The sequence below is a fragment of the Sceloporus occidentalis genome, unplaced genomic scaffold (assembly GCF_023333645.1).
Source record: "Sceloporus occidentalis isolate IW3139 unplaced genomic scaffold, rSceOcc1.0.p SCAF_80, whole genome shotgun sequence".
In the NCBI taxonomy this organism is placed as follows: domain Eukaryota; kingdom Metazoa; phylum Chordata; class Lepidosauria; order Squamata; family Phrynosomatidae; genus Sceloporus; species Sceloporus occidentalis.
The window spans coordinates 2,571,182-2,589,706 of NW_028317060.1; the positions used below are offsets into that span (position 1 = coordinate 2,571,182).

General features: G+C 38.4%; 1 protein-coding gene across 9 annotated transcripts in view; it reads left to right on the plus strand.

Moving 5' to 3' along the window:
• LOC149285340 (nuclear factor 1 B-type-like) overlaps positions 1 to 18,525 on the plus strand; it is a 209,334-nt gene that overhangs the window by 147,704 nt on the left and 43,105 nt on the right. For all 9 annotated transcript variants that reach the window (XM_089495456.1, XM_089495455.1, XM_089495457.1 and 6 more), the window contains exons 3-6: positions 7,111 to 7,164; positions 10,675 to 10,743; positions 13,586 to 13,706; positions 14,626 to 14,744. In XM_089495456.1, the coding sequence (XP_089351582.1) occupies positions 7,111 to 7,164; positions 10,675 to 10,743; positions 13,586 to 13,706; positions 14,626 to 14,744 (363 nt within the window). The remainder of the gene's footprint in view (positions 1 to 7,110; positions 7,165 to 10,674; positions 10,744 to 13,585; positions 13,707 to 14,625; positions 14,745 to 18,525) is intronic.

Consider the following 18,525-nt stretch of genomic DNA (forward strand, 5'->3'; position numbering starts at 1 on the left):
CACTTCTATGGTACCAGATTGTACCCATGTAATTTTCAGCAGTCCGTTCCTTTTTTGTCTTAGTAAGGAGGGTATTTTTTGTGTTGTCAGTCAATGTAACACCGTGGCTCATAAGGGCTCACCTAATAGAACCATGGCAATAATGTATTTCTTGCTCTGAGGCCTAGTGTTATGTAATGCAAATAAAGGCTTGAGAGTTGATGGGTTAGTTCATTTTCAACGGGATCCATTGTTGGACATTACAAGTGAAGAAGAGTCCTCCAAGGTCTCTTGAAAGCTTCTGATCCTGAAACCCCTGATCCTACTGTCTCTTTCACATCTTACTCATCAAGAGAGTCACAACGTAGAGTGTTTTCTAAAGGTGAATTAAAAAGAGATTTCTCTTGGAAATCAGACTTTTTTTGACTTGTGTTAACTTTTGGTTGCTTTCCTGATTTGAAGCGGCTTCCATAAATGACAAAATATTTCTCATGGGGAACTAAATAGCACGAGAAGTACGATTTCATGGTGTGTTAGCAGGATTTTTAAAGATTAATGATGTCAATGATTAACACACAAATAAAACTCAATGAAAATAATCCATGCAGTGAAATCTCAGACTTTGCCTTCAGATGGGTACAGTACATTCTTTAGGAGAGAGATAACCAGGACACATAAGACCAGTTGATGTCCTTATTTAACCTCTTCACCCTTTTCCCCGGCTCCCTCTTTGTTTCTTAATGAACATGTAGCAATGCTGCATGTACTTAAGTGACAGATTTATCTCTAGTTACACTGCAGGGGTTGAAACCGTTTACAAGCCCTACAAAAACTTGCATCAAAACATAGTTTAAAAAGAAAAGTTGCCTTCAAATCTACCAAATCTCCAGCCATTTTTCCTTTGGTTCTAGACACCACTCTACTCTCCCAACTTCAGTCTTACTTTTAGTCCTGTGCTAGCCATAGGGTTTTTGTGCCCTAGATAACTCATATCTTGGGTGCTCCCTTCTGCATGCACTTGCTTGTTATATAAAAGTTTCACCTGGTGATGTCCCCAACAGCTCAGAGCAATGGGAATTGGCCCACATCTCCACTATGGTAGAGCCTGCTCTACTCCCTTAGCTCCCCCATTTCTCTTTTCACCCAACCCCACTTTTGCTCATTCATCATATTATTATTTATTATTTTATAAAGCATATTCTGCAGCGTCGTCTTCCACCCTTTCTGCCATAGCTTCTCACTGAACTTTCATATTTGATCAAAGGAAGTCATAAGTACTGAGCACGTTGTCCCTCTTGACCTCTGTTGTGAACAAGAGTCATCTCATTGCCACCCATAAAAGATAAGGGTATAATTTATGTAAATTGTATAAAGTGCTTTATGATTCAAAGCTGACAATCGATTCAAAGCTTGATAATCACTGCTTTGGCAACAGATAAACATTGCAAACACGTAATAAAAATCACTTTGAAAGGGCATAATATCTGCACTGACCAGTATTATCGCGCTTTCTCTCTGCCAAATGCCTCTGCCAAATGCCACTCGCATTCTCCTTGACATAGAGATAAGGACCCAACCTTAATCCAGGTAAATAACTGGTGTGCACTTAACAGTGAATTCATAGCATGCCAAATGCTTAGCTGTTATGACCCCTGTTATGGTAATCCGGAATGGCCCTGACTGGTGCCAGCCTCCACCCACAAGGTAGATAAAAAGTAAAGCAATTAGAAATTCAGCAAGGGCAACGGCCACGCCACAATCATCAACCAGCTTCAGTAACATTATTGTTTAACATCAACTTAACTGGGTCTTGCTTTAACAAAACGCCAGTAGGCATTAACAAGATCCAACGTCTCTTTGCACTGCCAAAACTTATGTCTGGGGGACACTAAATTCCTAAACTGATTAAACAAGGTCTGTATCGTTTCCAAAATTCGATTGTCTACATTGTCTATTTTGCAACCTTACATAGAATGTCAGATGAAAGGTCTTTGTAAGAGTAGCAGGTTGTGAAATATATAAAAAGGGATTTTATATTGTTTCCCATTCGGGGCAAGGCATGTAGAAGTCATATGTAAAAATCTTGGAACCTTTGACTGAACATTTTAGCTTCTTTCTTTCTTTCTTTCTTTCTTTCTTTCTTTCTTTCTTTCTTTCTTTCTTTCTTAACTCCATAAAGGGCCATACAAAACTTGGAAGCTTCTGAAGCAATGTGTGCCTTGCGGAGAATATAACTGATATGCTATCGTTTGGATTGTCTAATTGCTTATTTCCCAGTACACCGCCTTGTATCTAGTGAATAGGAGTAGCGTCCAAGTCTGTGTGCTGGAAATCCTGACCGCTGTCCCATGTAAATGTCCATGTCAGTCAGTTCCAAGCAAACAGAAGCAGGTTGGAAGCCAGAATAGCAGCTTGTAAGAATAGCTGGCATGTCAAAAGAAGAAAACTCTGGCCTTGGCATGGAAGCTGATTGGGAATCCTGAGATCAGGGTGTTACACAGTAGTTTGCTGCCTGCCAGAAAGCTGGGCTTCCCTACTGATTCAGGTTTGGCAGTGATATGGCCCTTCACCCTGTTGCCAGTCGAGCTGCCAAGGAGACGGGACAAGCTCTGCACTTCCTGTTTTCCTCTTTGTCCTGGCTGAGGATGGACTGGAGTCTGCCAAGTACACAGTGCCAAGAACTCCTTCCAGCAATGGTCAGCTCAGCTACATCACCTGTGCCATTGGGAATCTCACTGCTAACATTTTTTAGGCTTTTAAAGCACCAGTTCTTACTACTCAGCGGATCTTGTTAAACCATTGCGTGGAAGAGGGGTCACTGGACTGTACAAATGCTTTCAGTGGGTGGGTAGGTGGTCTTGATAAACCAAGATCTCTGTCTGCCACCAGGATTATTTCGAGAGCCGTCTGGGCATTGGTGAGCATTATAAAATAGAATAATACATTACTTTAGACATTTGAGGGGCCACAGTTTCCAGGATTCTTCTGCTCGACTCTGCTTCCTAAATTTCAAGAGTCAAAAACGATACCTTTTTTGCACGTGACCTTTAGGGTTTGAAATATTTGGCATGTGGTGTCCGTGTCCTGTATTTGTTTTCCTCTGGAGTAATATGATGTTTGCTCCTAACATAGCATTATCTGGGGTAAGTATGCGCCCCAAGCCATCAGACACTTCTCAGATATATATATATATATATATATATATAACTATTCAGACCTCAAAGCGTGTCTCTGAACGGCAGCTGAGCTAATCACTTGTATTGCTTATTAGTACTTAGTCTTTCGTAGTGAAGAAAGACATATTATACCCCAAAAATCTTAATGAATCCTTAGCTGTTAAGGAGAATGTTGACTATGCATTTGAATGGCGTATTAGAACACTAGAAATGTGCTTTTACTTCACTGTCATTGTTTGATCGTCACACAAAAGAAGCCAGAGGCAAAGCCACTTTAGATTGCTCAAATTCTGCAAACAAAAGCATGTTTGCTTTACTCCATTGTGAAATTCACTGTTGTGAATACAACATTTAAGGTTCGCTGAAGTACTTTGTTGTACTTAGATATTTTTTTACGGGAAATTTTTTTTTTATCCAAATCCATAATATGAAGTGAAACCTCATACGTGGTAATAATACTTATATGATGTGTATTTGTATATAAATAAATAAATAAATATATATATATATATATATATATATATATATATATATATATATATATATATAGTATATATATCATTAATTATATGATGACAAATATATTAATTTTCTTAAATATATATATATATAGAATGTTCTAGAATGAATTTTGCCCCTTTGGTATGAAGGGTTCTTCTAAATGAAAGTTTGTTTGCTATGTATGCTATAGGCATAAATATTTATCATACGCAGTGGAAACGTAATATAGAGTTTGTTTATTTTAATTTTTAATAATTAGCGCTCTCTCAATGAATCTGCTTCTGACATTAGCGGTTAATGCTGACCAAAGCAGAACAGGAGATTCATCAGTGGGTAGTGGCCACACAAGTAAGTAATACCAAACTGCAACCGAAACCCAAGTGGGGGATTGCAGGCTTTTTAAGATTGGACACCTTAATCCCTAAGTGACACAGACAGGCTGACCTTACAGAGCCCTAAACTGCTATTCCAAGTCTTTAAATCACATATGATATATGCATGCTGGTGCTTGGGTGCCCATTTAGGAGAACTAGCATTGGCTTCAACAAACATGCCTTTTAACTGTTTGCTGGGTCCAAAGCAACAGCAAGGTCATTCTAAGGCAAGACAGATTACTTCTTCAAAGTAATGGCTGTATCTAATTACTTCTTGTACTCTTACAGTGATACTCTCCAGATGAATGTTCTATATGCTTCTAAGGGAAATGTATCCATCTATCTATAATCGACTCATCCATATATCCGCATATAAAAATACAAAAAAGGCTAAGATAAAAAAGTTAGCTATGCTTTCAAAAATTCCAAGACCCCTCAAAACAAAGCAAGAATTCAGCGCAATCCCAGTGAAAACCACTCAAAAAAACGCCATAAATATTGGGATTTCTAACCATTATTTGTTCCAATTATATTTTCCAACCTGCCTTTAAATTACCAGCTAGGAATTAACCTGCCTTTCAAGGCAGTCCTAAGAAATGGGGTATTTAGGGCATTCATATTTTCTGTTGACCCATACTTTCTTGATCTTTTGCGAAGCCTATGGGTAACTTCCTTGAACAGGTGTGAGTTGCCGCGCAGACTCGATTTTCTTAGAACCCCACGCTTTAGTAAATATACCCCAGTTATGTTATCTCAGCCACCAAAGCTGTCATACACTCTTTGTTTTGCTGATCCAGTTTTGGACTTGCATGGTATCATCCCTCAGGCTCCTGATAATGAATTCAGCGAAAGTATTCCGTGGAATATAATTTGGTAATAACTATTGTGTCTGCCGCTCTAAACTGCTGATTATTCCTTTTCCAGAAGAGCAGCAGAACGAGTTTAAGAGTAATGTGCAGACACCCAATCCCTAAGGGGCTTGTGTCCTTTACTAAATATTGCAGAACAGCAATTGTTATTGTAAACTCTGCAACACCTAATGTATAGCTTTGTAAGAGAGGCATTCCGGTTTTACCCATAATACAGTATTGACAGTAGAAACAAGCTCAAAGCCTTTTCCCACACATCTAGCCGATTGTGAAAGACAATAAATCCAGTTATGCAAAGAGGCTCCTCCTGCCGTGTTTACAAAGCTATTTTAGCATTCTGCTAATAAATGCTAACGAAAATGCTTCTAGACTTCCACAAGCGAAGTCTTCCAGCACGCAGGATGTTAACAATAGGCCGTTAAAAATGAAAAAGTCAATTAAGGTCCTCGCTGCCCAGATCTGAGGTCGACGGAAGTTGGAGTTGGATTTTAGGAGCCAGAAGGATAATTTTAGGAGCCAGTCAAACTTTTCTAGATGCCAGGGAATAAGTACTATATATTTTAAATAAACTAAAGACTTTGTAAAGATCTTTAGAAGCCACAGTAGGGGTTGAACCCGGATTGTGAACAATATGCATTAGAGACATTAGTATGGAGAGCATGTCCTCCACCTATGGCTCAGAGATGCCAGCCGGTTTATGTGCGCTGAGAATTTCTTTTGCAATGAAGTAGTTAATCAGACGTTGGCACCCTCATCCTCCATTAATTTGCCACAAGAAAATCTGACTGCATTCCTCCTTTTTTTTGTGCCACCCAGACATCTGGAGGGAGCTTTTATTCCCTGGGAAAATACTAGGCAGTGCCAATTCTTATGCCCATAGTCTCTCCAAGGCTGCACGTTTCTATCCTTCTGGGCACTCCTATTCCGCAGCTGTTAAATCCAGCAATGAATGCCGCCTAACAGAGGCAGATGGTTTCCTCCCCCTGTGCCATTCCCACAGCACGTCCGAGGACACACATGCAGGCTCACTTCCACAGCTGACAGCTCTGTCATTCCAGAAACTGGCAGGTGGGGATGCCCAGTCCACAATGCATCTTAGACTGGGTATTCGAGCAGCAGATTATAGATGGTCATCCTTGCCTAACCTCTGCCGAGCGTGTTAGGCGGAGAAATCGGCAAATGGCACATTTTAATACAACATTGCAGCTGGTTCCCAGGAAGGAGCCTCATTGCAGGGAAGTGCTGGAGGTGTGGGAAACTGGTGCCCAATTTACCATTTAAGTATTAATTGATAGGAGATCACTCAGTTTATGCTAATGAGCATATCCACGAGTATCCTTTGGAAATTGCAAAATAAAGAATGAGGCATATTGCGGCGCTTGCTTCTAATTGACATTGCCTGCGGGATTAAGAAGCTTCTATTTAAGGCTATTTTATTTAACCGTGAAGCTTTATTAAAATAATATGGTTTCAGGAAACAAATCATCACAATTCTGATATAAATTAACCTGTACATCAAAACTGTGTGTATGTATATATTTGATATAATGTACTTGTGCGTCCATATTAACTGCACATTCATATGTATAATTATGTTGTTTTTTTTATGTGACTCCAATTTTAATATATATCCTCAAACCTCTTCTTCAAAGTGAGGTGACTGAACCTCTCCATTTTATCCCTCCATGTTTACCTTTCACTTTGACAAAGGAAAGTTACTCATTTACTTTTATTTAGAATAAGAATAAAGCTTCTCTTGGTTCCTATAAACTCATTCAACAGTAAGCGTCATTGTTGTGCTAAAACAAAATAGGAAGTCATAGGCTTCTAAGGACGTTTTTGTAGGCATGGCATTCCAGACTCCCCAACATAGACCAAGAGAATGCCATCATTTACAGGCATATTGGGTCTCTCACTATTCCTGTTCTTTCTTTTCTTTTTTTTTTTTTTTCTTTTTGGGATTCAATTAGAGGTTTGTATTGTGCCATGTGAAAGAGTAATTAATGTGAAAGTCTAATTATGCAAAGCCTCTTATACAATATAATCAACTCATCTGTACCTAGAAATCTATTCCACGCATTTGTCTAAGTGAAACAAGGCAAATTGAGTGTGTCCGTCTGCATTTCGACATTCTGAGAAACTTTTAAGTCTCGTAACACACAAAACGCTTAACTTTTTTTGAAAAAAAAAATTTTTATTGTGTCTTTACAGATCCTGGACAATCAGGAAGTCCAAGCCACAATGATCCTGCCAAGAATCCACCAGGTAAATATAACCTTGGGAACATTTACATTCTAACAATGTGGCAGAACAAAGGTGCTACTGTAATAGTTTAAAAAAAAAGTGTATAATTGGTCAGCAATCTGCTTTGCATAGGCAATGGGTGTAATCAGAAAAGGCCGTGATTATGTTACCTCTTTTATTGTAACAAATGCTTTAACTGCATCTTCATTAAGATTCAGTTAATCTCGGGGAGTGTTCTTGCTAGCAGGAGAAAGGTTCACAAGCATTAAGCAATCGTGAAAGACAAAGGACAAATGCCACGTCTTTCCATCATGTGCTATTACACATGGTATGTTTTTTTTCGGTGTGGCACAACTTGAAGACACTAGGCCATATTTCTTAAGAACAATTGTAGGGTAGGGTTTTAAGTGTGGCACAGATACCATGGAAACCATGGCGAATTCATGCTGTTTGTCTTGCTGGCTTTTTAGAAATTATTCCCATTGTATCACTCTTTTGTAAAATTAAAAATGGCATGTACGAATGGACACTTACTCATTTTGTAGTATGAAGAAAAACATAATACAATATAACTCTCCTAAATCATTCTGAGTTAATGGCATTGTGCCTATGCTGATTACTGGCACCAGTAGAAAACACATTATGCCAACAGGGAGTGTCTGTGGCAACCAGTAACCAGTAATCACCTGGGAAAGGGTTTTCACTGTTTGCGGATACAACGAGTGTTGTGTCCATACAGTTTATTGCAGCCCTACCTGAAATCTGGATATAATTGTCACCTCATGGACTATTGTTACATTTGATATTGTGAACTTGAATAGAATATACCGTATTGGATATAGGCCGTCCCCGTATATAGGCCGCACCCTAAAAGTTTGGTGCTTTTTTAAAGAAAAAGTTTTTTTTATAAGATATGCTGCCACTGTCCTCCTCCTCCTCCCCCCCGAGATATGCTGCCACTCTCCCCCCCCGAGATATGCTGCCACTCTGTCTCCCCCCCCGAGATATGCTGCCACTCTCCCCCCCCCGAGATATGCTGCCACTGCCCCCCCCCCCGACTTACCAGAGCAGACTCCCGGGTGTCTTGCGGGGCCGGCGGGGGATATCTACGCAATACGTGTATAAAACGTATAAAACGACGTGCCTGTGACCGTCCGCACGATGCGCTTAGACAACCTCCCGTGCCGGCACCCCCCCCGTGGAAAGTGCTGGCAGAGGAGGCTGTCTGAGCGTATCGGAGAGTAGGATGCAGGTCCCCTGCACCGCTGCGGGGGATCTGTATCCTAACCCCGCTGCCTGCCCGGCGCTAGACCCCGAATATAGGCCGCATCCCCACTTTAAAGACTTAAAGTGGGGGGAAAAAGTGCGGCCTATATTCGAGCCAATACGGTATCTGTATATGCAACTGTATGTCATTCCTTTGGTGGACAGTTGAGTGACACGCGCCTGCACATGTACCTACATTAGTTGGTGTAGAAACCCTTGGAGAAGACCTTGCAATGCTAAAAAGATAAACCAGTTGTGTGGTGGATTTTGCCTGTAGCAAAAACAATATAAGTCTTGAGCTTTATATGCTAAGATTATATTACTTCTTTAACTGAGGAGTAATTAGACCTCTTTCCAGTGACGGTATGCTCTTTGACTTTTGATTCTTTAATGTAAAGCCCTAAGATAGGTGGGCAGCCCATAGATGGAAATCCATAATTAATTGAAAGGCCCTGTATGTTTCTTATATAAAAATCACTTATCTCATGCCGTATTTGTGTATTTTTTTTATTCCAAACAACACTACAGAGTTTGAATAGGCCATCAGAAGCAGTAGAGCTAAATGGTTTACTGTTTAAAAATGTCTGGAAATATGTTTATGTAAGAGATGAACAAAGAGCGGGTGTAAGTGAAAGAGACAAAGGGAACATGGGCTGTCTGCTGATCTTGCTTGAATCCAGTGTTTCGTAATAAGTGAACTTCAAATGTAGGAGGGAGGTCAACCAGAACACTCATTAATATCAGTGGGTGCAAAACTTTACTGCAATTATTATGGTTATTAGGTTGTTTATAAAGCACCAAAGCATTATATATTACATATGATATAGCAGTGTGCCAGAACCAGAGGGCATGAATCACATGAATTACAGGGTGAAGACTGAGGGGCATCGTACGTTAACCAGACTTCTGCTTTATATAGCAAACTCCATAGTTTGAATGTTACATTGGTGAAAGAACAGTTTAAATGATCAGGATTCAAAGTATATATATATATGTATATGATCCAATATCTCAAATGTCAAGATAAATGTATAACATATTAGACACCGATTGAACAAATCTGATGTACAACTAATTTCTGTAGTAACTTGAGGAATACAGCACTTGTTTTGCAGCACATTTTTTTCCAAATATTAAAAAATAGTAATTACATCAAGTAAGCTGCTGTGTTAATTGCTATAATTAACACACCCGTAATGACAAGAATAAATCTAAAGAGGTACTCATCTTGATAGAATTCAAGATATATTAAATGGCGCTGCTGTATTTTTACACAGAGAAGGGGAAGACATTTTCTAACGCACTCTTCACTTCCTCCCATGCTCCAGCAATTTTCTCCACAAGAGTCAAAGCTATAGGATCCAAACCTATAGCCTAGAAGTACAACAGCAAATATCAGTTGTGTTAATAAAGTTACACTACATAACAATTTCTTGACATGTTCATTATTATAAAACATTAATCATGCAGCGGAGAGGAATTATATGTTGCCAGTGTCATTATTTGTTTTTTGTTACTTCCAACTGATGAAATACTTCAGCTATTATATCTGTCCTGAGGGGTCTTGAAACCATTGCTGGTAGTTGTGTACTTGCCAAGACTTGAATACTAAGTTCTTGCCATTACTAGCTGTGTGTTACTCATACAACACACTTCCCACAGCGAGCCTAAATATAGCAAGCACGCACCCGGCATTATAATATATATCTGAAAGTGGTTTAGGGACCACACATTAATCATTGACGTGATGCATCAAGAGGCTATTATGATAGAGATGAGCATCAACTGTAGTAGTTATGATGACTTACTTGAAGAGCCATATGTTGGGATATATATATTAAAGTAAAAGATTGTCTCTAAAAGAATTAGTCTTCACTTAAGCCTTCATAGGGCTAAAAGTTATTATATTCAAGGACTAGGATCAGCAGACTAACAATGAGGAAGAATAATTGTGCAGATCCTAAGAAAATAAGTTAAGACAACTTAACGCTGATATCACCTCAGATCCTGGAATCAGAGGGAAGCGCAAGTAGGTTGAAGGACATGGCTGCTGGCTCAAGTGCCAAGGTTTACTTAGTGTATAGAAGTCACAATTTTGAAACATGATGCATCTACTTTCATTCACATATAAATCAAACACAATCAAGAAATATCCCATTCCCAAAATCCTACCATATCTTTCACTACAATTTGAAAGTTTTGGCCTTCGATAATGCTCTCTGTGTTGGTTACACTCTAAATATTTTTAATTTTTTATTTCGCTAGGATACCTTGAAGACAGTTTTGTAAAGTCTGGAGTCTTCAATGTTTCGGAGCTAGTGCGAGTTTCTAGAAGTAAGTAAACTGCTAAAACGTAGAAACGATTCTTATTCAGAAAAAAATACTCATGTGCACTTCCCGTCTACCTCCTCCCCCCACTCCCTTGTGGACCTTTTCTTCCAGGAAACCTGTAATATTGCAATAAGAAATCATTGCCTGCATTGTTAATATTTGGAGCAGTTGACAATCAGAAGTATTTTCAGAACAGTTGTAAATATAGGTCGCAAGAACAATGGCAAAGACGGATCTTAAAAAATATATTGTAGGCAGAATACTTAATATGGACCACAAAAGCTGCATTTTGGTAGAATAAAATGCATGTATAATTGTGTTTATTTAGCATAAGTAGATGCACATTTAACAGTATAACACAGAAGCATTAGAATAAGTGCACTCATATTGTGAATACGTTAGTCTTGCGTATAGACATTTTGATCAGGGTAGAGTAGGTATGAACACATTAGGAAATGAGGCCCCTGCCCCATGGAACTTACAGTCTAAGTACAATAGTTATAATCATAATATTCAATCTAAATAATAAATATACTAATAGAAACAGTTACATTACAGTTATTGCTTTTTATAGTAATTAGCTACCATTTATTTTAAATGAACATCCCTCCTGCTGCATTACATCGTGTTTAATACATACAGTGAGCTGTATCTGACCCATGCAGTGGTTCAGATTTACCAGAATCAATTATGGTAGGCTGATCATAGGCTCTGTTACGTTTCAAACTTATGAGCAGTTTAACAAAACAAAAACTGAAGCCATTTAAAAAAAAAGCTATATAAACTAATCAAAATGAGTGGGAATACTGCTATGCAGTGCATGACGTATTACTCAGCTTGTATATAATCTTTTAGTTCTTGTGTATTTGTTAGTTTGCCAGTCCTAATCAGGAAAACCTCCAAAATCATTCCTGTGCTTCGTGGCTCAAAGTTAAGGAACACTGCCTGTCATTTTTTAAAATCTACTGATACATGATACATTCCCATCCTGTTTATTGCACCGCCTTATGTCATGTTTTAAAAGGAACATGACATCATCTCCATGGCAGGAAGTCAACATTACAGAATGAAAAGAGAATTCCTGCAGATAAGTTATAGAACTAATAACCTTGGTAAAGCTCTCCACTTACGGAGTTAAAAACTACGTAAAAGAATGATTTGAAAAAGCAATGTTGATAAACAGGAATGTAGACATTTTTTAATTAACAAAGTTTGAAAGTTTAGTTTGGAAAGTTAGTTACCATAACATAACCTTCTAGTCCTTCTAGTCTTTCCTAATGTTCCACATTTAGCTGGAAAACAACAGCTACATGGTGATTAAAAAAAAAATAGTAATGTTTGACATACTTTCAACAGTAATACCTCACTCTGATTCTTCTGCCCTTTAATAATCCCACCTACTAATAATAGGCTTTAATGCTTGTGGAAAGGTCCCTTTCTTCTTGCGTAGCTCATGAGCTTTATCACACTAAATAAGTCAGACATGGATTCCTCCTGCATGCCATTCTTGTGGTAGATACAACCTGAGAACATTGGGCCACTTGGGATTTATCGCAGTTGTAATACACATGAAAAAAAGCCTTATTTATCCTATGTGTTTCCCATGGGACCTTGTTTGTTCTTGCTCCCTGTTAAATAGGGGATTAAAATAGTTTGCTGGTATTAAGCCATTTTAGCTGGCAGCTGTGCACCTCGCACAGGTACATGTGCGGCTTTTAATAGACATCTCTTAGAAGGGGGAAAAAACACTCTAGTGCTCATCCAAAAATGCAAAGAATCCACCTCTGTCATCAGCATCTCTCTCTCCAACACAGCTAATTGAAAAGACAGTCTGCGTGTAGCCAGTCGAGTGAGCCCCAGAGATCTGACCCTGCAGCACTGATTGGTGTCCCACAGTGCCGAGCATATTGTAGCACGTAAATGGGATCAGTGGTCACACTCAATTAATCCTCAGAGTTATTAAAAAGAAAAATTTCTATAATGTGCAAATTACCGTAGTCCTTAAAAGGACCGCACTTCCGTGAACCCTCATTGAAATGAAAGAAGCTCAACGACCTTTGCGTACAGTGGCACTGTCAAGCTATAAGATATGCATATCATATGAAAGCACACAAAAATATTGTTAGGCAAAATCTAATGATATCATTAAAGTGAGTTTGCTGAAAAACTATTTTTTTAAGATTTTCAAAGTCAAACCTATGTGTACATATTCCGATTTTTTACATTTCTCTCAGCATACGAATGGGGTATTAAAGGGACACACCAGCCATGCACTTTAATGCATATGATAGGTCAGTGTTCCCTTTCAATTACAATTCCCCCCCCCCCCCATTTGCAAATGCATGGAGGTATTCCTCAGGATCCCCCTTAAGCATTTGCCTTGGACCACTGGAGGACCATTAAAGCTGCATGTCCTCCTAAAGGTAAATACGTTTAATCTGTTACAAGCACATAATGCGTTTTAAAGTACTTACGAAGTACCTTAAGATGCATCATTGGTGGGACTGCATCGAGCTTTGGACTATCCCTTTAAAATAGGTTAGAACAGTTATGCGTCAGGAGTCTATTGTTTGCACACCTGAGTGTTTAACAACCCAATTGTGCAGTTGGCCCCTTTTTTTAAAGATGTTTAAGTGACCAAAGATAGAGATTTTAAAGTGTGTAATGTCAAGTATTATTAATAATAACCATTTAATGTTTCATGAGAAATCAACAAACCACTGGCGCCAACAGTCATAAACTGCAAATATGAACTTGAAAAATTAGGTTAAAACATATCAATAGTTCACATTGCACTCATGTGTACAGCAAAAACATAACCGCCTGTCGATCTTTTGTCTTTTAGCTCCCATAACACAGGGCTCCGGTGTCAATTTCCCAATTGGAGAGCCACTAAGTCAGCCATACTACCATGACATGAACTCAGCAGTCAGCTTACAGCGGTCTCTGTCTTCTCCACCGAGCAGGTAAGCTGAAGGAACCCTGACATCTCTGTCATGGAATGTAACATGGAGAAAGGGCATTTCAGGATTCTAAAGAATATTTTCTGTAATTTTCTATATTCACAAGGGTAGTGACTTAGGGGTTTCTTTATATGTTCCCATCCTGACCCACTTGCAATTCTGGTAATTATGTATTAACTTTTGCATATGAATTGGTAGGCACAGTCTGTTTAGTCCTTATGTGAAAAACACGTCTTAAAATTTACCAATGCATGGACAGGCCAATAAATGTGTATGTATTGCCCTAGTCAACCTAAGGAAACGTTTCATCTCATAACTGGATAAGGAACAGTAGATGAGATGATTTAAGAACCTCAAATTACTAAACATAGCCAAATGAAATATTTCAGAAAATAAAACATGCAAATAGAAACGTTAGGTACACGGTGAACATAGTATTCATTTTGTTTGTGACTTGTTTCCAAAAACAATGTTATTTTGGATCAGCTGGGACACATATTTTTAGAAATGACTATTTTAATCTGATAAAGACTAAAGAAATATACCGTACACAAGAAAAATCGTAAGAAAAAAAATTGCTATTAATCTGCAAGGACTAGAAATATTTTGCCCATACTTTGCATTTGGTTAGTCATGTTTGCTATTTTTGTGTTTAGCTGGATCCTAAATTGTGGCGTTATGTATATGAAAGTTCATGAAAAGTTCATAAGCAACTATGGCAGTCACTGTGAAAGGCAATGACATGTTCCTGATGGTTGCTTCCTAATTAGTACGTTTGTTCGTTATAAATATTGTCCATAGTCATGTTTCATCTTTGTAAGTTATTGGGATGTGGTTTAGTTAAATATTGCAGATACAGGTTGGCTTTAGGGCACTGAAACATAACACAGAAACTGATTTTTGTTTCATTTTCTACATGTAGCAAAAGACCCAAGACCATTTCAATAGACGAGAACATGGAACCAAGTCCAACGGGGGATTTCTACCCTTCTCCAAACTCACCAGCAGCTGGAAGTCGGACATGGCACGACAGAGATCAAGGTAACTGAAAACATACCTACCCCTATGCCAAAGAAAGGGACATGACCTACACAGAATTGAAAGCTTGGAAACCAAGCTGGAAGAGTCCAGGGTTTTGAATAACATTTAATTGCTTGTACCATATTATCCATATCAGTTTTAAAGTGTTTAGCTCAAATCCTTACCAGTTCTAAAATGCGAAACACATGAAATTGTTGTATTTTAACCGAAGAACCATAGCATACCCGGAGCCGTATCATCAGCGGATCATTGGCTGGATGTCTGCCCCATAACTACAAAAATGTATAGGTGAAGAAAGGAGCACTTTGCCATGTTTGCCTTGGGTGGTAATTGCAAGTACACCTTCTTCTCTTACTATAGAACGTTGGTGTGGGATAGCTAGAGCTCTGGGACAAATCTGAAGTGTTTTAGGGTATTCAGACACCCAGCTAAACATCTAATTATGCAATCAAATAATGTCACAAAATATATGTACTATTAGAAGTCAACTTGTGTGTTAAGTTTTATAATTCTGTGGAATATGACATGTAAATATAATAATTTCTCTTCGCACATTCTCTTTGATACAATGATGCCTTGACACTCGCCATGAGTTAGTTTCTTAATTAATATTTGACACAAGATGTTGTTTAATAAAGCCCATAAACATGTTTTCATTTGTAAGACAGTGTGCAGAAGGGGAGTTGAGAAAAGCAATTGTATTCCTTTCAGTGAAGCACGCTCTTTATGGCACTAATGAAACCATTAGAGTAATCTCTTGACTTTTATTGGTTTCTCTTTTTTCCTAGCAGTTCTATTTAATTGTATTATACATTTGGTATTATCATAACTGTTTCTCAGAAGGCACAACACGTATAACAAATTCACTTTGTATCATTCAGATATTTAGAGGAGGATAAAGCTTCTAACTAATAGGATAGCTCAGCCAGTGGAATTGTGAACGGCAGCCGGCGGATTTAAACAGATATTCCAGTGTGATTCTAATGTACTTAAAGGGATGGTAGATGTGAATGAATATTGATTTCATTCCGGGCTGGGTTTTCTGTAAAGCAGATATTCTTTTTGTAACGCCCTACTCATTTTCTTAAATGCATACCACCCCACATATAAGTATCCTCGACTTGATCCCTTTGTTTTTAGCAGCTTTTGAAGGGTTAAAAGTTTGCGTCTGTGCAGATATTCCTCCTTTCTTTCCCATGGAAATATATTGCATCTTCTCTAATGAAATGGATCTTGTCTGTAAAGCGCGTACTTATTTTACCTCACTGCTTTTACAGATCAATTGTAACCAGCTCATCAGGCTATTAGCATGATCACCTGCTTATGGGTGGTAGACGCAAAGGCAGATTAAAAATAAGAAGAGAGTCAGTTAAATGATCTGCTGCAAAGGGAGGGGTGGGGATGAACATGTCATATTTTAAATCCTATGTAAACTCTGTGATCTTTGAGCTGTAAAACCCAGATGTGTTCAGTAAATCCTTTACCTGCAGACATAAGCCATAAATGCTAAATTACAAATCTTATTTATTCCTGGGTTAATATTGGAATCTATTGGCCATAGAATAGCAGTGCCTACCTAGCTGGCAGTGCAGGGGTTAATAATACAGCGTTCTCTTTTTATCTGACACTCTCCCTCTCTACTTCCCATTAAACTTACCATATTGATTTTTTTTTATAGCCTAAGACATTTGAATTCTTAACACTAAAACAAAGTAGAGGCCTATAGGTTGTCCTTGGAGACTTGTTGAGTCTTAGCTCGGCCTATATATATATATATATATATATATCTTTACATTTCATGGAATACAGAAATCCTAGGTCACAGCCACAGGTCTTATACAGAAATGTGTGCCTGTAGTTTACCGCAGGAACACAATGGCTTGGTCGGCCATGAGATTTTCACAAAGTGATAACTTAGTAGGAATACAGTATTCTAGCATTCAATAAAGTCTCTCACGCGGGCAACATTGTTTGCACCAGGGGAGTTATAAAAGAAAAAAAACAAAACGTAACAAGAGAAAAGTGAAGAGAAGGTAGAAAGGTCAGGAGCAGGCCCAGCACCAGCGGTGACCATAGGTGGACAAATGGATGGATGTCGGCCATTATTTTTAATGGTTAGGCAGAGCAAACTCATAGACATGCTTTAATGTAGGTATTAAATAGTTGCCTCCTTCTCTGCTTGTTTAATGCAGAACATGTGTTTGTAATTAAATTGTTTTTGTTTTTTCTGACCCGGCCGGTGTCACAGGATCTGTCAAAATCAAGGAAGACTTTTTTGTCTCAAATTAATACTATGTGGTATCGTTTTAATAACACTTTACCAGAGCTTTATTGTGCTCTGTTACTCAGTATAGTTAATTAAGGGATTAAAACTTCACAATGAGAGAAGTTGTGAAACGTTAGGAAACTGAATATGCATTATGAAGGGCCATTTCCTTGTGAAAGCCTACTGCAACAAGGCCAGACCTAATCCTGCATAACACATAACGTCAAGAATATGGTTTATAGAGGGTAAGCTCAGCCCTTTGACCAGGAGAACCTCTCTGGGATTGACCCGTTATAATGTAAATAAAATGAAATATACTACAGGACTGTATTTAATCTATAAATAAAGCAGACATTTCTCATAAAACATCTATTTATGGATCTTTACGCTTTAATGCTGGTATCAGAATACTCAATCATTTCTACCGGCTTGTTTGTTTTTAGTGTTGGAGTTGTTGCTAGTAATTCTCCAGAGTCTGATACATTTTTAGAATATACGACTCTCTAAGGACATATCCCCTTTAACCTTGTGGGCACTTAATATATCAAATGGTTTTATCCCTGACAGAAACATTACGTTTCTATTAAACGAGCATTAAGGGGGGGGGGTATAGGGGAAGTGAAGTAAAGACCACAAAATATATGGATGTTTTTGGAAAGTGTCGCCTTAACTCTTTCAGTATCGGCTGTTACTAACTAATTATACGACACGTGTTTTGTAACTTTTGCCAAGCATAGGGCTGTATTATTATTATTATTAGGAATAACTGACTAGGAGGCTAAGCAAAGAGTCCAGGGGCTTTTAAGGAAAGACGTGAAATGAGCGGCAGTGAAGCACATGTCCAGTGATATGCGAGTAACGAGGGCAGTATGTAATGTAACCGTCTCCCTGTTTGTGATTTATGGATATGGGAAATGTGCTAGTCATTGGTAGTTAATAGATAGCCCTGCAGTACTGAAACAGTAAGTCATGCGTCGCTCTAAGGCAGAGGCGAGAGGTCAGAAACTCGATTTGCACTTCTTCAGGGCTTTTCCACACCTGCAGCGCAGAGCTGCAGAAAGAGCTGCCAAATGGAAATCATCATTGCATACATTGTAAACGTTGAGAAAATTCTGTCCCGTGCATGAACTCTGAGTCATTGGGGAGAATCTAATTATTAATAACAATAGCCCTATTTCATGCACCAAAGTATCATTCACTCCTAAAAACATATGGTAACAGCTCAGCTTCAGTTCTTTTTGTCTTTTTTTTTTTTTTTCTAATGTTTATTCCAAATTTGTATCAGTTCCTAAAATATTGGCTACAAACATAGTATTATTCATTTTTTTGATATACTATAACTGTTGTTGCATTAAAGACAGGTAGCGACCATTGCTTCATTCAGTATGATCGCTGCAGAGCCATGCTAGGAACTCCCGAGAAAAAGCTCTATTTTCCCCAGTGGTGGCAATGCTTGAAAAGAACGCAATTAAAGGCTCAAGTCATTAAATATTTCAAATGAATACAAGTCATGCA